Source organism: Larimichthys crocea, chromosome X (genome assembly GCF_000972845.2).
Source record: "Larimichthys crocea isolate SSNF chromosome X, L_crocea_2.0, whole genome shotgun sequence".
Classification (NCBI taxonomy): Eukaryota; Metazoa; Chordata; class Actinopteri; family Sciaenidae; genus Larimichthys; species Larimichthys crocea.
Window position 1 is genome coordinate 19,517,343 of NC_040020.1, and position 27,381 is coordinate 19,544,723.

A 27,381-nucleotide genomic window follows, 5' to 3' on the forward strand; every position below is an offset into this window, starting at 1 on the left:
TTATTACCTCAAGGCTTGATTACTATAATGCCTTTCTGTCTGGTCTGCCCAAAAAAACATTAGGCCGCTTCCAACTAATACAGACCTCTGCAGCCCGAGTACTGACGAAGACCAGGGCGCATATAACCCCCATTTAAAAATCCCTCCACTGGTTGCTTAGAATTGATTTTAAGATTTTCTTATTGGTTTTTAAATCACTGGATGGCCTGGCCCCAACCTTTCTTTTAGACATGCTACAAAGGTATGTACTAAGCAGGTCCCTCAGATGGACTCCACAAAGAAATACGGGGAGTCCTCCTTTGGTTACTACTTTGTACCTCTTGATGGTCAAATAGCTCTTCTGGTTTGAACTGGCATTAATGAGGATAAGTGCTCAATGTCCATACTCTTCATCTGGAGTACTGGTTTGCTCAGTATTCATCCGGGTGTTGTGTGGTGTTTTCCTCAGGTGGGATCAGTTACATCCTTAGTGCTGACCAGAAGATGTCACTAGTTCATCTCTCTGTGCAGTGACTACATCTGGACACTGACCTTGTGCTGATGTGGTGACCTTCTTTTCATGTATTATAAGTGATTATTATGTAAGACAGCAAAATACAGATAATTAAAAGTCAGATTTATCTGTTTTAGGATTAGCAGGGTTAAAAATTCTTGCAGTGTTTTATTTCTCCAACTCAAACCCAGTAATTATTCATTCTTACAGGAGAGTGCCAGTGGTGTGAGTGTACCTGACCTCACAACATTTGCCATGACTAAACTAAAAACTGAAGAATCATTTCATAACTTTACAGGTTATTAAATGCTATTTTGCAGGAATTTCCTTGTACATGGCTCCAGTTTTTCTTATGACCTCCACAACATCCTCGTGTAGTATTTCTGAGATGTATAGGAACATGAAATATGAGAACAAGAAACACAATTACACATCATTCATGTTTTTTTTAATTATTTACATTTTTCCACAACAAATCAAAGCAACATTGCAAATCAAGTCAGATACCAAAAAAAACAACACAAACTATATCTTCCTCTATCTTATTTACAATGAACAATTCTTTGAAATCATATTCTCCCTGATGTTAAACATCTGACGCCTTTTACATTAGCGGTAGCTGATTCTGCTGTGACCAGAAGGTCTTAATTACCTTCAATAAACAACAAAATAATAACACAAAGTGAAAACAATGAAAGCAACACCTGTACATGGTAATGGAATCCAGTACATTCAATATCATCTTTCTCAAACCTGAAAAGTCCAATTCTCTCAATACTTAGATAATAAGAATAACTTATGTGTCCAGTGTTTCTGTATTTGGATTGCATTATAATTTCAGGTGTGATGCGATATATATTCTGTCTACATGCAGCTATCAGACAAGCAGGTGCATGTGAGAAAACACAGTTTCATATTAGGTGTTTTCTTTATTTGTGCGTTTCAATTCAACCCAATGCACTTCCCAAGCATTCGCATTATGTCACACATACAAGCACACATTTCAGGTATTTTACATATGATTATATAATGCTGGATAAGTCTTATCATTAAATAAATATCAGTTTTACTGAAAGCCATGTTGTGGTCTCTGCAGGCTGCACCCGTTCACAACAAAACACAGTTTCAAATATTTATTCATTCTGGTTTTGCTACATTCAAGTTGTTCTTTGTTTGCAACAGTAAAATAAAGCAGCTTTATTTATGAGCTACAACAACATTTCTGAATGAACACACTCACAGTGTTTCACACTTTTTCCTAGACGTCTATTTTATGGTTTAATTTTTGTTTTTGTCTGTGCCTGCACAGAATCTCAGAAAAGCCTTAGAGGAGGAGGAGGAGGAGGGGGAGGAATTGCTGTTGCAGTCTCCTGGGTTAAAATCAGGAATGGAAAATGGCATTTAAATCAAAAAGAAATTGATGCACCTGCACCAAAATCACTGTACTTTCTGATTCTTTGTCATTAATACTGAGGTTACTTTCTGTGGCATCAACTCCTCCGTCTTCTCATTTCCTCCTTAAAAACACTGGCCTGAACAGAGTTGTGATTGGCTAAAATATTTTTAAGTTGTGATTAAAGGGGCAATATGTAAGATTGGGCTAGAAATCAACCAAACCTGAAGATGTAACAGGTATGGTGTTATGTCATTTATGTATTGTGCTGCAGAGATATCTTCTGAAATGGGTTATTTGCGTCGGCCTTTCTTGTGGTACCACTTGTGCCTAAAGAGACAATAGTGAGTCACTGTAGGATCTAGTCTGCTCTTAGTCTAACATGAGGATGAAGGAGTTGAGAGACCCAAGCCGTACCTTTAACAACTGTGAAATAAAGGCAATTTGGAAATGCCAAGTCGACAGACAGCTGCTTCATGAGAGAGCTCTAGGAAGGAGAAGGTTGCAATCCACAACTACATTAGATGCCACTAAATCCTACACACTGCTCCTTTAAATAGAATCAACTCACATTTATATAATCAAATCCAAATATTACCGAAAGAAAGTTGTTTGCTACAGAAAGGTTGTTTAGTGCTAATCCTATGAATACAGTCTAAGTGCAGGTAGAAACAAGCTGACAGTTTCAAATAGTTAAGAAAGCTTGTAAAAAGTACCTGCTGCAATATTCTACTGTGGAGCAACCTTCGTTTTTATTTGGAGTAATGTTTCTGCTCACTCTTTTTAGTAAACAATGTGGCAATGTCAAAGGGGTCTCTCATAGAGAATTATCACCTGAATCTGCAGCTCCCCTTGGCTTTATGGAGCTACATCAGACCTATACAGTGAATTTCAGCTCACTGATTGGCTGTTTTGTTTCCCTTTTAATGCTCTCTTTAGCAATGGCAGGCAGCTGTTTTCAGTGAGCAACTTAGGTAGTGATAATATTATTTCAAAAAGTAAACTATAATTTATGCTTCTGTGATTTACAGAGTTTCCTGATGGACAGTGAAGTAAACTGCTGCCAACTGTAGCTGCTGTTAGCTAATGTTAGCTCAGTTTTTTAGCCAGGCTGCCCAGACTGTAAGCTCAGAGCACTGGGGTGTACTGTGGGTGTTTTGGACCACTGGGAGGTTTCTGGCTTTTCAGAACTGGAGCTTGGCAAGCGGGCAATGTAGGTATGCTCAGCACACTCTATGGACATAATGGCAGAGGAGAAGAGACAAGAGGAGTGAAAGGAGAGAGTGAGCGAGCAAGAAGCTGCCGGACAAGAGTAAATCTAGGACTGCAGACACTAGAGTGTGTATAAATCTTCTATTCACCTATTTCCACTATTCCTTTAATAACCACTGCAAAGCTCCTGTCAGGTTCTTTATCATGATATTTGTTGCTGTCATTGTAGAGCATTCAGCAAGCGGCTACTTTAACAGTAAACACTACCAAGTGAAATTATAATTATAAAGTGTATTTGCTATGTGACATATGGAATCATAGACTATTACTACTTATTTTCAAGCGATTATGTAGCTTTTGTTGAACAGTAGCCACTGTTGTCACTTGGATAAACTGGTCATCAAGTCAGTGTGTTTGTGAACTAATGATGTGAATTACAAAGCAACATCTAGCTAAAATTTGGAACAGTGAAGCTAACATTGTTGATTGTACTGAATTGAGCAAAAGTATTTTTTTTATTGTTTATGAATTAAACTGTCCATTTGTAAGAGGAGTATGTGTATTTCCTTTTATCAAAAGTTACACAGTCTAAATAGTTTAAATATCATATCTCATTATCTTGGAATAAAAGGTTTTGTCATGATTGTAATTTTTTCAGGATAACATATTCTATCATTTGCTGTAATTGAATTTTTGCTGTTTACTTTACACAAACAAGTTTCAAGCCTATTCAAGTTCTGCTTGGAGAACTGTCTGGAAATGCCATGGTAGAGCTACTATATGTCTGTGGTTAATAGTAGACAAGATAGAACATGCATAAAAACTGGTATGCTCCTTGAATGTTTATGCCCCTTTGTCACTTGTTGCTAGAGTTAAAAGTTTCCCAGCATGCAGTTCACTGGTCCATCACATGTACACATATTTTCACTTCTTGACAATTTAGTCCAGAGTGTTTGTGGAGAAGGCTAACCAGGACGGGACAGTACAACAACGTGCAAACTCTGACTCTGAGAGTCATACTCAAGGCCTTTATGTTGTGAAGTGACTGTGCTAAATGCTAAGCCACCATTACAAGTTATTCTGAAATGATCACATGATAGAATTAAGTCAAGGGTTAAAGATTTTCTAATTGAGCCCACCATTACTGCCAGAGCATTAAACATGAGCTTGGAAGATATATCTGATTCCCAGTCTGCAACATTCAGCTTCCTGTTCCGATGCAAACCGTGCCTAAATGTGCCACTATTGCTGTTTTAAATAAAAATGAAGAAAACTCTTTTTGTCTGGCTGAGGTCGCATTTACGTCCTCAGAATATTCATTACATACTAAACGTTAATTACAAAACATTATAATATAAATTGACCATTTCATTCCTCCAATCATTTTAAACAGTATGCCCATTTGGTGTGTATCCATTGGCTGCTTGCCTATTGGTTTGGTTCTTATCAATTTCAACATCTGATTGGGTTAGAGGTGCGTTCTCTTTGTCTGACTGGCTGGCACTCAGCCTTTCACGCTCTGCCTTTGCCTTGATCAGGTTTCTACGGTGATAGAACAGATAGCCCGGCAACAGGAAGCCAACCAGGGAGAAGATGAGCAGGCCGAAATTGATCTGTTGTAAAGAGAGATGAAGTCAGTGCATATGACAACTCTGTTAGAAAACCTGTTATATGGATTTGTCATTCTGGGTGTGTGTGCTCCCTACCCAGTACGGATCTCCACGGAGATGTCCCACCATCAGAATGAACAATGGCTGCTGGAGCAAGGCGAAAGCAGCACTGATCATCGACTGCATGCCTGTCAGTGTCCCAAAGTGGTAGGCTGGATACCTAAAGTGGGAGCGGAAGTATGGTGTTCGCTCACAGTCAAGATATACTGACTGAGAATAATATGATAATCAGAGGTATGTTGTAAATTACAAGGTGGCGGTTTGAATCCTGACTACCACTGCTACCACTCATTTACAAGACTTCCGCGTATTCAGTGAAGTAGCGCTATTTCAAGCCCTCAACTAACCTCCACCTGATGATGACACCTGCAGCAGTTTGTAATGCACATTCTAGCATTCTTCAAGCGTTCCCAGAGAACCCTTAACATTCATGTAAGGTTGTTTGGTCTTCACTAAAATATCTGGCTCTTTAGCTGCTAAATGCTCTCCACTATGTTCAACAACTATATTGTTGTTTGTTGATATATAAATTATTTCTATATATTTAGTGCACTTTGAAAGATGCCAGTACTCACACAGCAGCATAGAGACCTCCACAGCAGGAGTGGATAAATCCTCTCACTATGGTATGCAAAACAAATGACACCATCTAAAAGAGAAAGAAAGACAAATTGACAGAGAAGAGATTCATAAATGATCATCAGAAATGTCACTGCATGTCTCTTTGTCTCTATGTGAGTATACAAAGACATGGTAGTGTATCAGCATGCATGGAAACTTTCTAACCTGTACGGGCAGGTTGTCAATCAAGGAAATGATTCCAAAGATGACCAATAGGATGTTGGTGAAGATGAAAGCTCTCATGGCATTGGTCAGTTTCTGGATCTTTCTGTCTCTCTTTGGTGGATCTGATTGGCTGAAGGAGACACATTTCAAAAGAGGCTTAGAGCTAATGAGAAGGTGTGGATGTTACAACACTTCACTTGAAAGGACACAAAAAGGGTTAAGAAGTAATGAAGGACTACTAAGTAACTTAGTATTACTAAGTAAGTTAGTATTATGAACATGTATCACTTTACTCGAGATTCACAAAAACTAATAACTAAGTAACTAATATTTCAGTAAATCAGAAACTACTCATGATGGAAGTGGTTTGTATGATGAACTATGATTCATTAATATACAAACCTGTTTCCAAAAAACGTTGACACATTGTCGACACACATTGAAACTTCATATTTAATTAAAAACAGCACAAAGATAACTTATGAAATGTTAAACTGAGACATTTGATTGTTTTTGTAAAATGATATGAACATTTTATATATGATGCAGCAACACGTTTGAAAAAAGTTGGACAGTGGCAAACTCCACCATGCAAAGAGGAAACCATATATAAACCTGATCCAGAAACGCAGCTAGTGTCTAGTGACTCATCATTATCTACTATAATTAAAAAGTACAAATCAATGATTCATCAGTTATCATGTTATTTCTGATTCATTCCTTCCTTTTTTTTTCATTAACTAATCATTAGCTACTAAAGTTTTAGGAGTTACCCATTAACTAATTGTAGTTACTTCCTCATTTGTTGGTTGTGTGTGAGTATTTAATAAGCCAGATAAACATGAAAAAATCCATACAAACCTCCTAAGCCTTACCTCCGGTCTTTCTGACTGCAAACAGTGTGTATAACAAATGTACATGTAGGAACACACATACACAACGTAACCCTCTTCATACCTCTTCTCTGTTTGTGTGTTTGCATTCTCCTCTTCACACTCCTTCATCCTCCAGTCCATGATGTAGCCGATCAGTGGACAGGTCAGTAGACACAGCAGCTGCATTGTACCAAAGATAGATGAGTAGAAACCAACTGTGGAAGACACGGAGACAGAGTGAAATCCATAGAAACGTGAGAAGTAGATTAAATACAAATACATGCTGTCTTCATGTTGTCATATCTGCATATTGTATTAAGTAACTGTATGTGTTGTTGGGGCTGTGGTCCAGACTTTGGAAATAGTAACTCATGTTTTAAGGTTTTATTATAAAATATGAAGGTTGAAATGTGTTTCAAACCCTTTCTACAGTGCTTGGATTGTAAACTCCACAGTATTAAAAGTTGTTTGCTTGTCGTCTTGTGGTCAGACTTTATTTTGGGTTTGTAACACTGTAACATTAGTAATAGGTTCATATTGTCATATTGCCACCATGTGGTATTACTAATCTGAGAGTTTGAAAAGTTTGCTCTACATTTTCAGGACATTACAAGGTTTATTTAAAAGGTACACACGTCTGTGTGACTGTGTGATTGCATTGAGGGTGGTACGAGGTGAAATGCTGCCCTCTATCTTTGTGGAATGCGGCCAAGAATGATTTTATACTCGACTCCGGCAGCAGGGCTGTGCTGCGGTGAGTAGGAGGGCTGCCACGGTGTGCGGGTGCAGATCTTGGTAGTGGTAGTAACAAATATTCAAACCAGAACTTTGAAGGTGAACAGCCGTAAGCATGTTGACTCTTACCTTGTTCCTCTACCTCCTTCTGCAGCTCTTCTGAGGCTGAAAGAGACAACGGCTGCAGGTCAGGGATCAGCATGGAGGTCTGTACACAGATTCTAATAAAATGTTTGAATGTAAGAAAAAAACATCACAGTAGCATTGGTTTTGAGAGCTTTTGTTAGGATAAAATGTAAAATAGCTTCACCTATAAGTATGTTTACTCATGAAAAAGGAAATTGGACAGTGGACGGTTTAATGTTCCGGTTAATGAAAACAAAGTACTTCTATTGAAAAAAAAAATGAATGAAGGTTTTCATTTTTACGATTAGGGTTGCCGTGGGTGACCAGGAACTCCAGCATTTTATTCATGGCACCCATGAAGAAGATCAGCCTCAGCTGGGTCATTGCCATGGTGATAAGACTCCACAGCAAGATGGGAGAGCAGATAGAGTGACAGAGCGGCACCGAGCCTGAAGAGAGAGCGAGAGAGAGGGAGGATGTGTGAACATGGAGCTAACAGAGACTCTGTTCCAGGCAGGTCCATGGTAATTCCCAGAATGCACAGTGTTTGCAGTGTGGTGCCATTTTACAGTGTACCTAACCTTGGAAGACTTGGAGTCGTGTTACATTGTTACAATACTTCAGAGGTTAATAGAGGTGAGGTTCCATCAGTGCCTTACTGTTTATTGACTTAATATCCTAAATTTACTGCAAACAGTACTCAGCTTTATTGGACTACAGTCCTCAATCTCTTATTAGCATTGAATGATCAAAGCCTCAACACTTCATGGCCCACCCAGCTTTTCACTTATTTTGCCCAACAAACTCAAGCAAGCATCAAAACTGTGCTGTCTGCACCAATATGAAATCAGGAAGCTTAGTGACTGACAGGACTTTCCATCTTAAAAAGAAGAAACAATTCCATATCTATTGTTTCATACAAATACATAAAATGTGTTTTTATTCATCAATTTATTACATAAATGCAACATAAAACATAATGTTCCTTACCCTGGCTAGTGCTTTGGGATTGTGCCTGCTCGGGTTCCATCTGCTTGGATTCCATTGTGTCTTCTTTGACGGCCACATGGGTGACATACCTGTCCCCAGTTATTTTGTCCTCTGTCACAAGACCACTCAGCTTCACCTTTTTACTGCACAGAGAAGAGAAAGATAATGAATATAGAATGAGACCCTAATGGTACCTAATGATAATACAAAGTATTAGTGACAAAGCAGTGACAAAAATCTCCATGATTTCTTTACTGAATATCTGCTTTTAGGTTGTGAGTACAACATGGAAAGGGTACAGCATGAATGTATTCAATAGATTCTGACTGTTTTTGACAATAAGTCCTGATGGAGGCTGCCAGAGAAAAAAGGTCAGGGGGTCACCAAAATTATGAGCAATTATCCTCTAATGATGTATACAATTCATACAATATTCATGCCAGTCTAGCCAGTATTTGCCTTGCTCTATTGGACTGTTTTCTCATGGTCCTGACACTCCACACACACAATCTGTCCTTCCTGTCTTTTAAATCTTTACTCTTCAAAGCACCCACACACATTTAAAGTAGTTACAAATACAGACACACGGATAGATCCACCACAGACAAGCTAAGAAAAAAGTCAAGAACAAAGAAAAGAAAGATTTTATCTGTAGCAGTGAGAGTTGTGAATCACCTCCTGGAATACTCTCTACAGGCAGAACAAGACTATGTCTGCTGAGTCAAAACCTACAGGGACTGCTAAACATCAGCAGTCTGTCAAGACTCCAACCTGTCAGGCAGCGAGCATGGAAAAAAAAACATCTCACCATAAAGGGCCAGGCAGAGACAGTGACAGTGCCCAGATATTGCATTCTCCAGAGGTCACCTCAGGGTGCTTCACAGCAGGCTGGTGAGGCTACTGAATTAAAAAGGGGGCCTGCCTGGAGGAGAACTCTTTGGGCAATACCACAACCCCGCTGCAACCCTCTGAAAAAACTCTCCAGTGAGGTTGACGCCACTGAATTTAAATGGAAGAGAAACAGAAAGGGCTTCGGACACCACCACACCAAAACCCCCCATCAGCATGCACCTGCCAAACCACAGCAGGCTGACAGGGTCGAGGTATGTTACCAGATGGAGCCTCACCCCCAGCAGATTCAAGTTCCTATGGGACTTTTAGGCAATAACTTAAACTCCTTCCTTCATCCTCAAATTTACCTAACCCTGGTTTTCATCTGTGTGTATATTTATACATATACTCGCTATATTTATACACACTGAGTGTCTCTCAATATCAAGAAAAGGTCAATATCATCTTTCCTTCTGAAGTAATTATTGTTTGTCCTTACTACAGTAATTAATAAAAATACATGTTAAAAATAAATTAATATAATATATATTCTGTATACAATCAGGTTACTGCAGATACACACACACACACACACAAGATATAGTGTACTGACCTGTATCTGATGTCTTCAGGGGCGGGGAAGGATTCAGCTGGCCAGTTTAGGAAGCAGTTGAGGAAGACCATGCAAGCCATTCCAGACCAAACCCACATGATGACACGGAACGACACGCCAAGGTCATAAATCACCTGGAGAGGAGAGGTGAGACAGAGAGGAAGACGGGTAAGGAAAGAGACAGATAGTGGAGAATTGAGGATAGAATGAACAGAATACAGGGAGAGAAGTGTACATCAGCATGTTGTAAATCTGACCTTATTACATCATCCTTTAGCCTGAAGTGCTGCTGCAGCTGTACCCAGAATTAGATCCAGGTTCAGTAGTGGTGCCTTCACTTGCTGTGGTGCTGCTCTCTAACAAGCTGCCTGCTGAATTGAGTCCATCATAACTGTCCACATGTGACTGGACTGTGTGGTATTTTTAATATATGTTGGATATAAGCTTCATTGATTCAGCTTCTGATTTGAACATTGTTTATGTGCCCTGTTTCCCTGTTTCAGTAATTTGTCTTTCAGTGTCTCTCTTCCTTTTTCCCTTGTGCACTTCTCACCTACTTATTTTAATGTTTATCAAGCAGTCTCTCTCTCTCTCTCTCTCTCTCTCTCTCTCTCTCTCTCTCTGTGTGTGTGTGTGTGTGTGTGTGTGTGTGTGTGTGTGTGTGTATGAGACCTTGACACCAGGGAAGGTGACAGCTGAAGAAGCATAGGAGCCAATCATGAGGGAGAGGATGGTCAATCGTACGTTCCCAAACATGTTTGGCAGCTGAATGTGAGAGAGAGACAGAGACAGAGACAGAGAGAGATGATGATGATGATGATGATGATGATGATATGAAACAAATAAATGAACAATGCAAACAAAGATTTGATGTGAGACATTTTATTTTACTTAAATTTTCACTTGTATGATCTGAAACATGAGAGCTTGGAGACAAAATATGGACTTTGTGTGGACATTTTCAGAAAATTACAATTCAAACTGCTGCATTCTGAATGTGAGGTCACAGAAAAAATATTAATTAGATTAATATTTAAATATATACAATTACAGCTGAAAACTATGAATCTAACACATTTGGGGTTTATAGTCTCTTGAAGCAGTTACACCAACTTGTTCTCCCTCACTTCAAAAAGTGAAAAGAGTGTGCCCTGACTTTTGCCACACTTCTTGTAATAAATCTGTTGCAAAACCTCTACTTGTAGCTGTGAAAGTGAGAGAGCATTTAAGGATTAGGTTACTGCAAGTGACCTGGCACAGATTAATGCACATGCTGGCCTCAGCTGCAGCCTTGGGATCCTGTATGTGCAAGGACCCTGGACATGGCTTAGGGGCTGTACAGATACTATTAAGTAAGTATTTGACAGAAGTGTCGATGTGATATAAAAATGTATTGATCATGAAGCCTAATGCTACTCTCATATTCTGTGGTTTATTCAGTAAAGTGGATTATGGACTGAAATAGTATATTCACTCATCTCCAAAGTGTATGACACCCGACACATCTTTCAGACAGAAATACATCATACATTCTCCTTCAGCTATGGGTGGAGAGGATGAGGTGAGGTAGTTGTAATTCAGCCACTTCACCACTAGATGCCACTAAATCTTACACACTGGGCCTGTAAGTATCATCAGCACAATGTGCAGGAACTTTGAGTGACTTTTGGAACTAGTTCTAAATACACTGGCCTGCAGCATATTCCACAGAACATTCAAATTAAAAGTAACTTGTACTTGTGTACTTTTTTACCCCTTTTACTTGAATATAGACTCTACACAAAGATGCAGACAGACGACCACAAACCACACAATTTGTTTTTCTTTTAGATATTCTGGACAGGATATCATTAGCCCCTTTTCAGCCTAAAAGACATTTTTAAAGAAAATTGGTCTGACATCTTTCACAATCTAATATAAACAAACATAATTAAGTTTGGGTGCTGTGACTTAAGGAATATTGTGTATTCTGCTTGTGTTGTTTACTCTCTGTGTTATCTCAAAGTACTAACTCTGACATATAGTCTATATATTTATTGGATGGAAGCCGTCCTACTCTACTGGAAATCGTGTTTTGTCCATTCCTCTCTGTCCTCCCCTTCAGACACCCTCAGAAATGACCTCTGCATTTCTTTTCTTTTTTTAAGATATTTTTTTTCCTTTTTTTGAGCTTTATTGTACAGTATAGAGACAGCTGAAGAGTGACAGGAATGTGGGAAGAGAGAGATGACATGCAGCAAAGAGCCACAGGTCGGATTCAAACCCTGGGCTGCCACGGCAAGGACTGAGCCTTTGTACATGGGGCAGCTGCTTTACCAACACCCCGGCCCTCTATATTTCTTTGAAATCTTTTAACTGTTAACCTGTGGATTTGCAACTGCTTTTGTTCAGACTGTCTACCTTTACTTGCAGTTTATTGTATCATCTTTTCACCTAACAAGCTCTGTTCCTGGAGGGCTACAGTTGCCAAATCTAGAATGGTATTATTGGGCTGCTCAGTAGAAGACAACAGTGTTTTGGTTTTCGAAAGATGTTTTCATGCCCTGGTTAGAAATTGAAAAACTGTCCTCAAAAGGTTTGTCGTTGAATAGCTATCTATACTCAGCATCTTTTAAAAGAAAAGTACTACTAATCCTTTTGTAAAAAACACTATTGTTGTTTGGCATGTAGTACAAAAAATGTTAGATGACTTCCCAGGGTTATTTTGTTTCTCGCCAATCTGGGGTAATGATCACTTCGCCCCGGCAAAGAACAACATGGGTTTTAAAGCATAGTTGAACAAGGGCATAGTAAAACTACAGGATGTATATGAGGAGTATACTCTAATGTCATTCAGTGAGTTAAAGGCAAAGTTTGATATACCGCAGAAACACTTTTTTAAGTATTTACAACTTAAACATTTTATTCTGACACACTTAAACAATTTAGTACAACAACCTCCATTCTCCATCTTAGAAACATATGTTACAAAAAACTGCTTTGGTAAAAGATTGGTCTCCCGGTAAACATGTTTGTTGAAAACCATAAGGAAAACTCTGATAGTAATCTTGACAAACTGACTTATATTGTTAAAAAGAGGGCTTCTGAATTTTACAACATTTGGAAGTTATATCTGGAACTGTTGAGGAATGGAGATATGGAGGAGGCAGTGGGAGAATAAGAATAAAATATCGTATTTGTTGTTGGGAATGAATGTTGTGACCTAATATTCAGAGCACAGTAATTTGTTGACAAATTAGTGCAGTTTAATTTTTTTCATTTGATTTATTTATTTTTATTATTATTTTTGCTATCTACATTTATTTAATTATTATATTATATTTATTTTTGTCCTTTTCAGTATTATCTATCTTATTCTATATATAATATAATATTTTGATTATTATTTTCATTACTGCCATATGTTTAGGATGTTTTAACTGTTGGATGTTAAAAAACAAAAGAATAAATATATGGGTTTTAAAAAAAAAAAAAAAAAGGCTCTGTTCCTGTCTGCCGCGTTGTCTGTATTTAAGTGCTTTTCCTTGCTGTCTTGCAACAATGCAAGACCTTTGTAGATGACAGAATATGTCTCTCTGTTTGCAGTCCTCTCTCACCTCAGTAATGTTTCCATGTTACTGTAGCTCTGCTTCCACCTGTTTGTCCATTCTTATCTGCCCTCCCCTCTTTTCCACGACTCTCCCCTCCATCTTTCCATTAGCTGTTCCATCTGTGCTCGACTTCATTTTCCAAAGCTCGTCTCTTATCATTCATTCTTGTGCGCTGCTATAGTGCACATGTAGTTTTAGAGATTAACCAAATATTTGAAAAGCCTATCTATATGAAGTTCTTCCCCCAGGTTCATTTAGTATATTTCAGTAGTTAATCACACTTTTTGGGCTCTAAGGAAGGCATGGTCTGAGTCAGTGATCAGACAAATCAGTGATATTGTACGATTCTACAACAAAACAGAGTTACGTTAAGTATGTCAATTTCTCAAATTAAACTTTAGCAGCTAGAATTGTGGAAACATGTATGAACAGGTGAACGTTAACATTATGAAAGGGGACACTAATTTCTGCACTAGCAGTGAAGGTTGGCACTGAATGTGAATTTTGAGTTATGGACAAACGTTGGATGGGTTGCCATGACATTTGATACAGACATTCCAGAGTACCGTACTGATCTTGGTGATCCCCTGACTTTTCCTCCTGCACCACCAGTGAGCTGGTTTTCACTTATCCAGTGAATATTTTGCAAAGAGTGGATGGATTGGCATGAACATTTGATGGACACAAAAAGAGATCATCATATCAAGTTGTGAACTGAACTACAGACAACCAAGATGTCTTGGTCTGGATATCAGTTTTCTGCGAGCTACACCAGAAGCCAAATCATCATCAGTCATTTAGTGCCAGATAGCAGATGCTACATGCTAAACTAAGATTGTGACCATGATTAACATCATCCTGTTCTAGAAATATATATAATATAAATATTATTAACCCCGCTTAGATTCCTGGAAAACAAACTGCCTTATCACAACTGACTGAGGACTAAATGTGTCGGCAGCTAGTTATGTTGGCTGGGAATGTGCACCTTTTACATCAGGCAGTTAGGTAAGAGCTTATCAACAAGATAATACACACAGAAACACACAAACACACCAGAGCAGGAATGACAACAGTGAGGCCAAAATGACCAAGCCAAGGACGGAGTCTAGGTCAGGAAGTGGGAGAGAAAGAGAGAGCGAGGGAGACAGGGTTGACAAGGGGACAGGGCTGTGGGAGGGTGTGTTGATCGCCCCCGTTTTGGATTGGCTGAGAGGCCTCAGCAGAATTTAGAACAAGTGGAACAGCATGTGCTGCTTTCCATAACACACACACACACACACACACACACACACACACACACACACACACACACACACACACACACGCACACACAGGAACATGTGCTTATAATCACACAACTCACAAAGCAAAACCATGCACACGTGTTTAGAACATAATTAATGATCTGTAGACTTGTCGGCAGGTGTACTGAAGTAAATAAACATCCACAGTGAAGCACAGGCGTCACAAAATGACTGCTGCTCTGCTTTATGTAGGGTGAAACCTTCAAGCATTTACATTTCTGGCCACAATCTGTGATGTCACGGCAGGTGTTTTGACTCTGTGACATGGAAAGATGCAGGTATATGGGATGTCCTAGTGACCTAGTAGTCTATGCAATGTATCATGGTGCTGTGACATCACAGATTGAGACAGGAGGGACCTTTGTCCTTTGTCCCATCGTGACCTCCAGACTGGTTCGTCTGCCTGTATTGATGGTAAATGTATGGACAGCACGAGATGTCCTCATTTAGTTGGACACAGTTACATTGTCACTTTTTTTCAGGTTTAGTCCTTAAAACAGATTATTATTATTATTTGTAATTATAATAAGACATTATTGCAGGTGTTTTTTCATATGGATGCTTATACTTATAAACTTAGTACAGTGTTTATCTCATTATTAGATTTAAAAGAGTCTCTTGTCAAAGAGTATGGCAATAAATAAATTTCTCTCACAAATCATAAATATGCTAAAGATTCATGTAAAGAAAGCTATATAGATAGAATTGAATTGAAATTGAATCTGCACTGAGCCTGACAGTCCATTGTCCTGTTGCCTGTTAAAAGTATTTATCCCTTTGCCCTCCTGACGCTCTTGATGCTTTCTGCTTTCACCCACTAAAAAAAGACCAACAGCTACTGAACAGACACGCAGTGTGGTGAGCCAAATGTTACAGCATTATTTCACAATAATGACACGCTCACTATACATTATCACTTACTTCATTTTGGGCAACACAACACACAATACAAACATACATACCATATGATCAGGGATGTAGTGGTGGGTAAACGCACGTAAACGCCGTTTACCCACCTCCAGATTTTTGGAAATAGCGTTTACGAACCTCTAAATATAGTTTACGCACCTCTAAATACAGTTTGCGCACGTTGTGGGCGCACGGGGGGGGGGGGTTGCGGGCGCAATGGGCCAGGCGGCGCTGGTTGGAGGTGAGAGTAACTGTCTGACTAATGCATATTGGTAATGCAGACTGTATTGTGTGTTTTTAAAAAGTGGCTTCAGTATCGACCAATCCTTGTTAACAACTGAATTTGTTAGTGAATATACAGCTATAAGGTGATCATATGGTATGTATGTTTGTATTGCGTGTTGTGTTGCCCAAAATGAAGTAAGTGATAATATAGTGAGCGTCATTATTGTGAAATAATGCTGTAACATTTGGCTCACCACACTGCGTGTCTGTTCAGTAGCTGTTGGTCTTTTTTTAGTGGGTGAAAGCAGAAGCATCAAGAGCGTCAGGGGGCAAAGGGATAAATACTTTTAACAGGCAACAGGACAATGGACTGTCAGGCTCAGTGCAGATTCATTTCAATTCAATTCTATCTATATAGCTTTCTTTACATGAATCTTGCATATTTATGATTTGTGGAGAAATTTATTTATTGCCAACTCTTTGACAAGAGACTCTTTTAAATCTATAATGAGATAAACACTGTACTAAGTTTATAATATAAGCATCCATATGAAAAAAACACCTGCAATAATGTCTTATTTATTACAAATAATAATATAATCTGTTTTAAGGACTAAACCTGAAAAAAAGTGACAATGTAACTGTGTCCAACTAAATGGGACATCTCGTGCTGTCCATACATTTACCATCAATACAGGCAGACGAACCAGTCTGGAGGTCACGATGGGACAAAGGACAAAGGTCCCTCCTGTCTCAATCTGTGATGTCACAGCACCATGATACATTGCATAGACTACTAGGTCACTAGGACATCCCATATACCTGCATCTTTCCATGTCACAGAGTCAAAACACCTGCCGTGACATCACAGATTGTGGCCAGAAATGTAAATGCTTGAAGGTTTCACCCTACATAAAGCAGAGCAGCAGTCATTTTGTGACGCCTGTGCTTCACTGTGGATGTTTATTTACTTCAGTACACCTGCCGACAAGTCTACAGATCATTAATTATGTTCTAAACACGTGTGCATGGTTTTGCTTTGTGAGTTGTGTGATTTAAGCACTGTTCCTGTGTGTGTGTGTGTGTGTGTGTGTGTGTGTGTGTGTGTGTGTGTTATGGAAAGCAGCACATGCTGTTCCACTTGTTCTAAATTCTGCTGAGGCCTCTCAGCCAATCCAAACGGGGGCGATCAACCACCCTCCCACAGCCCTGTCCCCTTGTCAACCCTGTCTCCCTCGCTCTCTCTTTCTCTCCCACTTCCTGACCTAGACTCCGTCCTTGGCTTGGTCATTTTGGCCTCACTGTTGTCATTCCTGCTCTGGTGTGTTTGTGTGTTTCTGTGTGTTTATCTTGTTGATAAGCCTTTACCTAACTGCCTGATGTAAAAGGTGCACATTCCCAGCCAACATAACTAGCTGCCGACACATTATGTCCTCAGTCAGTTGTGATAAGGCAGTTTGTTTTCCAGGAATCTAAGCGGGGTTAATAATATTTATATTATATATATTTCTAGAACAGGATGATGTTAATCATGGTCCAATCTTAGTTTAGTCAGCATCTGCATGGCACTAAATGACGTGATGATATTGGTCTGGTGTAGCTGCAGAAAACTGATATCCAGACCAAGACATCTTGGTTGTCTGTAGTTCAGTTCACAACTTGATATGATGATCTCTTTTTGTGTCCATCAAATGTTAATGCCAATCCATCCACTCTTTGCAAAATATTCACTGGTAAGTGAAAACCAGCTCACTGGTGGTGCAGGAGGAAAAGTCGGGGATCACCAAGATCAGTACGGTACTCTGGAATGTCTGTATCAAATGTCATGGCAACCTCCAACGTTTGTCCATAACTCAAAATTCACATTCAGTGCCAACCTTCACTGCTAGTGCAGAAATTAGTGTCCCCTTTCATAATGTTAACGTTCACCGTTCATACATGTTTCCACAATTCTAGCTGCTAGTTTAATTTGAGAAATTGACATACTTAACGTAACTCTTGTTTTATTGTAGAATCGTACAATATCACTGATTTGTCTGATCACTGACTCAGACCATGCCTTCTTAGAGCCCAAAAGTGTGATTAACTACTGAATATACTAAATGAAACCTGGGGAAGAACTTCATATAGATGGCTTTTCAAATATTTGGTTAATCTCTAAAACTACATGTGCACATAGCAGCGCACAAGAATGAATGATAAGAGACGAGCTTTGGAAAATGAAGTCGAGCACAGATGGAACAGCTAATGGAAAGATGGAGGGGAGAGTCGTGGAAAAGAGGGGAGGGCAGATAAAATGGACAAACGTGGAAGCAGAGCTACAGTAACATGGAAACATTACTGAGGTGAGAGAGGACTGCAAACAGAGAGACATATTCTGTCATCTACAAAGGTCTTGCATTGTTGCAAGACAGCAAGGAAAGACACTTAAATACAGACAACGCGGCAGACAGGAACAGAGCCTTTTTTTTTTTTTAAAACCCATATATTTTTCTTTTGTTTTTTAACATCCAACAGTTAAAACATCCTAAACTATGGCAGTATGAAAAATAATAATCAAAAATTATATTTATATATATATATATATATAATACTGAAGGAAAAATAATATAATATATAATTAAATAATGTAGATAGCAAAAATAATAATAAAATAAATAAATCAAATGAAAAAATTAAACTGCACTATTTGTCAACAAATTACTGTGCTCTGAATTTAGGTCACAACATTCATCCCAACAACAAATACGATATTATTCTTATTCTCCCACTGCCTCCTCCATATCTCCATTCTCAACAGTTCCAGATATAACTTCCAAATGTTGTAATTCAGAAGCCTCTTTTTTAACAATAAGTCAGTTTGTCAGATTACTATCAGAGTTTTCCTTATGGTTTTCAACAAACATGTTTACCGGGAGACCAATCTTTTACCAAGCAGAGTTTTTTGTAACATATGTTTCTAGATGGAGAATGGGTTGTTGTCTAAATTTTTAAGTGTGTCAGAATAAAATGTTTAAGTTGTAAATACTTAAAAAGTGTTTCTGCGGTATATCAAACTTTGCCTTTAAATCACTGAATGACATTGAGTATACTCCTCCTCTACATCCTGTAGTTTTACTATGCCCTTGTTCACTATGCTTAAAACCCATGTTGTTCTTTGCCGGGGCGAAGTGATCATTACCCCCCTTGGCGAGAAACAAAATAACCCTGGGAAGTCATCTAACATTTTTTGTACTACATGCCAAACAACAATAGTGTTTTTTACAAAATTAGTTGTACTTTTTTTTAAAAGATGCTGAGTATAGATAGCTATTCAACGACAACCTTTTGAGGACAGTTTTTCAATTTCTCACCAGGGCATGAAAACATCTTTCGAAAACCAAAACACTGTTGTCTTCTACTGAGCAGCCCAATAATACCATTCTAGATTTGGCAACTGTAGCCCTCCAGGAACGGCTTGTTAGGTGAAAAGATGATACAAAAACTGCAAGTAAGGTAGACAGTCTGAAACAAAGCAGTTGCAAATCCACAGGTTAACAGTTAAAAGATTTCAAGAATATAGAGGGCCGGGGTGTGTTGGTAAAGCAGCTGCCCCATGTACAAAGGCTCAGTCCTTGCCGTGGCAGCCCAGGGTTTGAATCCGACCTGTGGCTCTTTGCTGCATGTCATCTCTCTCTTCCCACATTCCTGTCACTCTTCAGCTGTCTCTATACTGTACATAAAGCTCAAAAAAAGGAAAAAAAAATATCTTAAAAAAAGAAAGAAATGCAGAGGTCATTTCTGAGGGTGTCTGAAGGGGAGGACAGAGAGGAATGGACAAAACGATTTCCAGTAGAGTAGGACGGCTTCCATCCAATAAAATTATAGACTATATGTCAGAGTTAGTACTTTGAGATAACACAGAGAGTAACAACACAAGCAGATACACAATATTCCTTAAGTCACAGCACCCAAACTTATTATGTTTGTTTATATTAGATTGTGAAAGATGTCAGACCAATTTTCTTTAAAAATGTCTTTTTAGGCTGAAAAGGGGCTAATGATATCCTGTCCAGAATTCTAAAAGAAAACAAATTGTGGTTTGTGGTCGTCTGTCTGCATCTTTGTGTAGAGTCTATATTCAAGTAAAAGGGGTAAAAAAGTACACAAGTACAGTTACTTTTATTGAATGTTCTCTGTGGAATATGCTGCAGGCCAGTGTTTTAGAACTAGTTCCAAAAGTCTCAAAGTTCCTGCACATTGTGCTGATGATACTTACAGGCCCAGTGTGTAAGATTTAGTGGCATCTAGTGGTGAAGTGGCTGAATTACAACTACCTCACCTCATCCTCTCCACCATAGCTGAAGGAGATGTATGATGTATTTCTGTCTGAAAGATGTGTCGGGTGTCATACACTTTGGAGATGAGTGAATTACTATTTCAGTCCTATCCCTTTACTGAATAAACCACAGAATATGAGAGTAGCATTAGGCTTCATGATCAATACTTTTTATATCACATCGACACTTCTGTCAAATACTTACTTTAGTATCTGTACAGCCCCTAAGCCATGTCCAGGGTCCTTGCACATACAGATCCCAAGGCTGCAGCTGAGCCAGCATGTGCATTAATCTGTGCCAGGTCACTTGCAGTAACCTAATCCTTAATGCTCTCTCACTTTCACAGCTACAAGTAGAGTTTTGCAACAGATTTATTACAAGAGTGTGGCAAAAGTCAGGGCACACTCTTTTCACTTTTTGAAGTAGGGAAGAGGGAGAACAAGTTGGGTACGCTTCAAGAGACTATAACCCCAAATGTGTTGATTCAGTTTTCAGCTGTAATTGTATATATTTAAATATTAATCTAATTATATTTTTTTCTGTGACCTCACATTCAGAATGCCGCAGTTTGAATGTCTGAAATGTCCAACACAAAGTCCATATTTGTCTCCAAGCTCTCATGTTCAGATCATACAAGTGAAAATTAAGTAATAAAATGTCTCACATCAAATCTTTGTTTGCATTGTTCATTTATTGTTTTATCTCATCATCATCATCTCCTCATCTTCTCTGTCTCTGTCTCTGTCTCTCTCTCACATTCAGCTGCCAAACTGTTTGGGAACGTACGATTGACCATCCTCTCCCTCATGATTGGCTCCTATGCTCTTCAGCTGTCACCTTCCCTGGTGTCAAGTCTCCATACACACACCACACACACACACACACACACACACACACACCGACGAGAGCGAGAGAGAGGAGAGACTGCTTGATAAACATTAAACTAAGTAGGTGAGAGTGCCAAGGGAAAAGGAGAGAGACACTAAAGACAAATTACTGAAACAAGACGGAAACAGGGCACATAAACATGTCAAATCAGAAGCTGAAATCAAGAAGCTTATATCCAACATATATTAAATAACCACACAGTCCGTCACATGTGACAGTTATGATGGACTCAATTCAGCAGGCAGCTTGTTAGAGGGCAGCCCACAGCAAGTGAAGGCACCATTATGAACCTGGATCTAATTCTGGGTTACGCTGCAGCAGGCATTCAGGCTAAGGATGATGTAATAAGGTCAGATTACAAACATGCTTGATGTTACACTTCTCTCCCTGTACTTTGTTCATTCTATCCTCAATTCTCCACTATCTGTCTCTTTCCTTACCCGTCTTCCTTCTTGTCTCCCTCTCCTCTCCAGGTGTTTTATGACCTTTGCGTGTCTTCCGTGTCCTCTGTGGTTTGTCTGGAATGGCTTGCATGGTCTTCCTCAACTGCTCCTAAACTGGCCAGCTGAATCCTTCCCGCCCCCCTAGAAGACATCTGATACAGGTCAGTACACTATACTATTGTGTGTGTGTGTGTGTGTGTATCTGCAGTAATCCTGATTGTATACAGAATATATATTATATTAATTTATTTTTTCAATTTGTATATTTTTATTATTACTGTAGTAAGGACAAAACAAATAATTACTTCAGAAGGAAGATGTGATATTGACCTTTTTTGATATTGAGAGACACTCAGTGTGTATAATATTAGCGAGTATGTATAATATATAACACAGATGAAAACCAGGGTTAGTAGGTAAATTTGAGGATGAGGAAGGAGTTTAAGTTATTGCTAAAAGTCCCTAGGAACTTGAATTCTTGGGTTGGGCGGTGAGGGCTCCATCTGGTAACACTCCTGACCCTGTCAGCTGCTGTGGTTTTGGCAGGGTGCATGCTGATGGGGGGTTTTGGTGGTGTGTTGGTTGTTCCGGTGGTGGGCCCACCCTTTCTTTTCTCTTCCATTTAAATTCATGGGCGTCAACCTCACTAGGAGGTTTTTCAGGGGTTGCCGCTGGGGTTGTGGGATTGGTATTGCCCCAAGAGTTCTCCTCCAGGCAGGCCCCTTTTTATTTCATAGCCTCACCAGCCTGCTGTGAAGCACCCTGAGGTGACCTCTGGAGAATGCAATATTCTGGGCACTGTCCACTGTCTCTGCCTTGGCCCTTTTATGGTTGAGATGTTTTTTTTTCCATGCGCTGCCTGCGGTTGGAGCCTGAAGGTTGGAGTCTTGACAGACTGCTATGTGTTTAGCAGTCCCTGTAGGTTTTGACTCAGACAGACATAGTCTTGTTCTGCCTGTAGAGGAGTATTCCAGGAGGTGATTCACCAACTCTCACTGCTACAGATAATCTTTCTTTTTCTTTGTCTTGACTTTTTCTTAGCTTGTCTGTGGTGGTTATCCGTGTGTCGTTTTTTGTAACTTACTTTAAATGTGTGTGGGTGCTTTGAGAGTAAAGTTAAGATTATTTAAAAGACAGGAAGGAGATCAGATTTGAGTGTCGGCATGACGTGGAGTTCGGACCATGAGAAAACAGTCCATAGCAAGCAAGGGCAAATACTGGCTGGACTGGCGGAATGAATATTGTAATGAATTGTATACATCTTAGAGGATAATTGCTCTAATTTTGGTGACCCCCTGACCTTTTTTCTCTGCGCAGCCTCCATCAGGACTTATTGTCAAAAAACAGTCGAGACTTATTGAATATTCATGCTGTACCCTTTCCACTGTGTACTCACAACCTAAAGCAGATTTCAGTAAATAATCATGGGAGATTTTTGGCACACTGCTTCTGCTTTGTCACTAATACTTTGTATTATCATTAGTACCTTGGTACCATTAGGTTCTCATTCTTATTCATATTTTCTCTTCTCCTTGTGCAGTCATAAGATAAAACGGTGAAGCTGTGAGTGGTTTGTGACAGAGGCCACAAAATAACTGGGGAAGTTATGTTCACCATGTGGCCGTCCGTCAACGAAGACCACAATGGATCCAAGCAGATGTACACACCGACCAGGCACAATCCCAAAGCATACGCAGTGGGTGTCAGGGTGGTAAGGACAATCAGGTAATGAACTATGTTTTATGTATGCATTTAGTTACTACAATGATGAAATAAAAACCATTTTATGTATTTGTAATGAAACACAATTAAATGGAATTTTTTCTTCTTTTTAAGATGGAAAGTCCTGTCAGTCACTAAGCTTCTGATTCATTAATTGGTGGACAGCACAGTTTTGATGCTTGCTTGAGTTGTTGTTGGGCAAAAATTGAAAATTCTGAGGTTGTTGCCAAAATAGTAAAAGCTGGGTGGCTTGACGTGTTAGGGGCTTTATTCCATCAATCTAATAAGAGATTGAGGACTGTAGTCCAATAATTGCTGAGTACTGTTGCAGTAACATTTAGGATTTAAGTCCAATAAACAGTTAAGGCACTGATTGTTGGAACCTCACCCTCTATTAAACCTCTGAAGAGTATTTGTAACACGTGTAAACACTCCAAGTCTTCCAAGGTTAGGTACCCTGTATAAATGGCACCACACTGCAACACTGTGCATCTGGGACTTTACCATGGCCTGCCTGTGGAACAGAGTCTCTGTTTAGCTCCTGTTCAACACAATCCTCCCTCCTCTCTCGCTCTCTCTTCAGGCTCTGTTGCCCCGCCTCTGTTCCCTCTTCTGCTCTTCTCCCATCTTGCTGGTGGAGTCTTAAATTATCACCATGGCATGACCCAGCTGCGGCTTGATTTCTTCAGGGGTGCCTGTGCCATTGCAATAAAATGCTTGGAGTTGCGTGGCGTTCGCCCCACTGCAACCCTAATCGTAAAAAGAAAACCTTCATTCATTTTTTTTTTTTCAACTAGAGAGTACTTTGTTTTCATTAAAACCGGTACCATTAAAACCGTTCCATGTCCAATTTCCTTTTTCATGAGTTAAACCATACTTATAGGTGAAGACTTTAACTTTAACATTTACCCTAAACAAGCTCTCAAAACCATCTACTTGATGTCGTTTTTTTTCTTACTTCAAACATTTTTATTAGAATCTGTGTTACAGACCCTCCTGCTGATTCTTCTCATCTGACCTGCCAGCCGTTGTCTTCTTTTCAGCCTCAGAGAAGGAGCTGCTGCAGCAGGAAGTAGTTTAGGTTTAGAGGTGCAGAAGCGGTTTAGGAGACAAAGAAGAAGGAGGTAGAGGACACCAGGTTAGGGGGTTTGCGGTAAGAGTCAAACCTGCTCCAGGTAGAGGAACAAGGTTAAGAGTCCGGAACAAGGTTAAGAGTCACACCACATGCTTACGGCCTCTCGCCAGAGGGGAACACCCGGTTGCCGGTAAGGCCCCAGACGGAGAGAAGGAGGTAGCGGAAGGAGAACAAAGGTAAGGCCCGTCCTCAGCTTTCCGGGCTGTTTATCGCAAGTTCTGGTTTGCATAATTTGTTACTACCACTACCAAGATCTGCACCCGCAACACCGTCCCCGCCGTTGGCCCCCCCCCCCCTCCTACTCACCCTCAGCCCCGCCCTTACCCTCCCTGGCTGCCGGCGGCGTCGAGTATCGTTGTATAGTATCAAAATCATCTTGGCCCCCGATTCTTCCACAAAAAGCTCGCGGGCAAGCCAATTTTCACCTCGTTCACCACCCTCAATTCCCATCACACCTTCCAGTCACCCACAAGTCACCACAGGACTGTGTTACCTTTGAAATAAACCTCTGTTACTGGTCCTGAAAATGTAGAGCACAACTTTTCAAACTCTCAGATTAGTAATACCACATGGTGGCCAATTGGCAATAGACCATATGAAACCTATTTACTCATGTTAGTCGTTACAAAACCCAAACTATAAAGTCGGACCCCACCAAGACGAACAAGCAAACAAACTTTTACTTTTTTTTCTTTTTCAATACTGTTGAGAGTTCAGTTTAGTTGAAGTTTCCAATCCAAGCACTGTAAGAAAGGTTAGATTGTAGCTTTTGTTAGTAGATTTGTAGATTTGTAGCATAGAAAGGTTTTTTGGTTGTTTGATTTGATGAAACATCCATTTCCAACCTTCATCTTTTATAATAAAACTTTTCTTTAAAACATGAGCGTTATGAGTACTTATTTCCAAAGTTTGGACACAAGCCCCAACAACACATTACATTTATTATACCATATGCAGATCTGACAAACTGAAGACTAGCCTGTATTATCAGCTCTTGTATTTGTATATTTAAATCTTACTTCTTCACGTTTTCTCGGATTCACTCTTGTCTCCGTGTCTTCCCACCGTTGGTTTCTACTCATCTTATTTGGTACAATGCAGCTGCTGTTGTTGTGTTACGACTGTCCACTGATTCATTCGGCCTACTACATCATGGACTGGAGTATTTGAAGGCGAGCTGTGAACGAGGCGAATGCCAAACCTACACCAACAGCGAAGAGGTATTTGAAGAGGGTAAGAGTTATGAAGAGGGTTACGGTGTGTGCTATGTGTGTTCCTACATGTTACATTTGTTTTTATACACCACGTTTTGCAGTCAGAAAGGACCGGGACGGTAAGCTAGGAGGTTTGTATGGATTTTTTCATTGTTATCTGGTTATTAACTACTCACACACAACCCACAACTGCGGAAGTAAGAGTAGTAACTACAATTAAGTTAATGGGTAACTCCTAAAACTTAGTAAGCTCATGCTTAGTTCGTTAATGAAAAAAAAAAACCAAGGATAGGAAACCAATGGAGGAAAGGAAACTATGAATCAGAAATAATCCATGATAAAACTGAATGAATCATTGATTGTAACTTTTAATTAATTATAGTTAGATACTGATGAGTCACTTAGACACTAGCTGCGTCTTTTTGGATCGGTTTATTATGGTTTCCTCTTTGCATGGTGGAGTTTGCCACCTGTCCAACTTTTTCTACACTGTTGCTGTGAATCATCATATAACTAACACAAATGTTCATTATCTCATTTTTACAAAAACCACTCACTGTCTCAGTTTAAAAACATTTCATAAGTTAATTCTTTGTGCTTTTTTAATTTAAATATGAAGTTTCAAGTGTGTGTCGACAATTGTGTCACGTTTGGGGGAAAAGTTTGTATCTTAATACTCCCTAGTTTCACTCCCATTCTCCGACTTCCTTTTCTCCTTTTTCCCCCTTTATTCTTTTTACTTCTTTCTTTTTTTTTTTTTTACTCACTATCTTTTTTTTTTTCTTTTTTTTTTTCTTTCTTCTTTTTTTTTATTTTTCCCATGCTAGTAGTTTCTGAATTTAGACAATATTAATATTTCTACTCTAGTTATTCCTTAGTTTTTGTGAATCTCGAGTTTAAAACAAAAGTGAAAGTGATGAATTGCACAATACATTGTTCTCCTACTAAACTTCCTTTTAGTAATACTACGTGCTTATTAAGCCTTCATTACTTCTTAACCTTTTTTGTGTCCCTTTCAAGGAAAGTGTTGCAATCACACTGAGCTCTGTAAACATCCACACCTTCCTCATTCGCTCTAAGCCTTCTTTTGAAATGTGTCTCCTTAAGCCACATCCGATTCCACCCAAGAGACGAGGACCGAAAAGATCCAGAATACTGTTCTGACCCCAATTCCTGCAATGAGAGGCTTTCATCTTCCACCAACATTCCCTCTTCGCTTCATCTTTGGAATCATTTCCTTGATTGGATCAACCTGCTACTCCCCGTCACAGTTGTTGTTAGAAAGTTTTCCCAGCCCTGCTTGATTACAACTACATGTCTTTGGGTATTACTTCCTTCACATAAAGAGAAAAGAGACATTGCAGTGACATTCTGGGATCATTTATGAATCTCCTTTCTCTGTTCAATTTTGTCTTTCTTTTCTTTTAGATCGTGGGTTTGTCATTTGTTTTGCATACCATAGTGGAGTGATTTGGATATGGATGGGGCGGATTTCAGGATTTTATCCAACTCTTGCTATCAAACCATCCTTTTAACAGTCACACAATGCATGCTGTACTGGCAGGGGTCTACATAGAGAATGAGAGGAAATTAGAGCCATGGACAGACCTGAATCGCCCCCCACCACAAGGGTTTACCAGGGAGGCCATCTTCAAGCAGGGACTGTTTCTCTGAAAGACTGGAAGCAGAAGATGAAAAGAAGGAAGGTGTTTATTTGTGTACTGTTTCAGGACAACTTCTCTTCAAATCCTCACTCCACAGCCTCAGACGCTGTCCGAGTAATGGATATTGTATGTCAGCAGCATGCAGGTGGGGTTTATTTAGTTTCTTACCTGTCAAGGCGTGCACATATTTGGTAACACAGAACAGACAGGGCCATAGTCCTGGGATAAGAGGAGACTCAAC

At 39.4% G+C, this 27,381-nt stretch overlaps 1 protein-coding gene and 1 long non-coding RNA gene across 4 annotated transcripts in view; one reads left to right on the forward strand and one right to left on the reverse strand.

Moving 5' to 3' along the window:
* Nucleotides 1-924: 924 nt before the first annotated feature.
* slc43a1b (solute carrier family 43 member 1b) overlaps nt 925-27,381 on the reverse strand; it is a 32,805-nt gene continuing 6,348 nt past the window's right edge. For both annotated transcript variants that reach the window (XM_010754193.3, XM_019269720.2), the window contains exons 6-15: nt 10,397-10,489; nt 9,725-9,858; nt 8,281-8,423; nt 7,593-7,739; nt 7,294-7,329; nt 6,512-6,644; nt 5,555-5,684; nt 5,344-5,417; nt 4,805-4,928; nt 925-4,711 (exon numbers count right to left, since the gene is read on the reverse strand). In XM_010754193.3, coding sequence (XP_010752495.1) covers nt 4,484-4,711; nt 4,805-4,928; nt 5,344-5,417; nt 5,555-5,684; nt 6,512-6,644; nt 7,294-7,329; nt 7,593-7,739; nt 8,281-8,423; nt 9,725-9,858; nt 10,397-10,489 — 1,242 coding nt within the window. In that variant the 3' untranslated portion in view covers nt 925-4,483. The remainder of the gene's footprint in view (nt 4,712-4,804; nt 4,929-5,343; nt 5,418-5,554; nt 5,685-6,511; nt 6,645-7,293; nt 7,330-7,592; nt 7,740-8,280; nt 8,424-9,724; nt 9,859-10,396; nt 10,490-27,381) is intronic.
* On the forward strand, nt 6,655-7,698 carry LOC109140971 (uncharacterized). 2 transcript variants are annotated; one of them, XR_002042616.2, is made up of 3 exons: nt 6,655-7,183; nt 7,319-7,370; nt 7,599-7,698. It is a non-coding gene; the product is annotated as an uncharacterized LOC109140971 (long non-coding RNA). The 2 variants fall into 2 exon arrangements; XR_003463016.1 differs by lacking the exon at nt 6,655-7,183 and adding an exon at nt 7,199-7,224.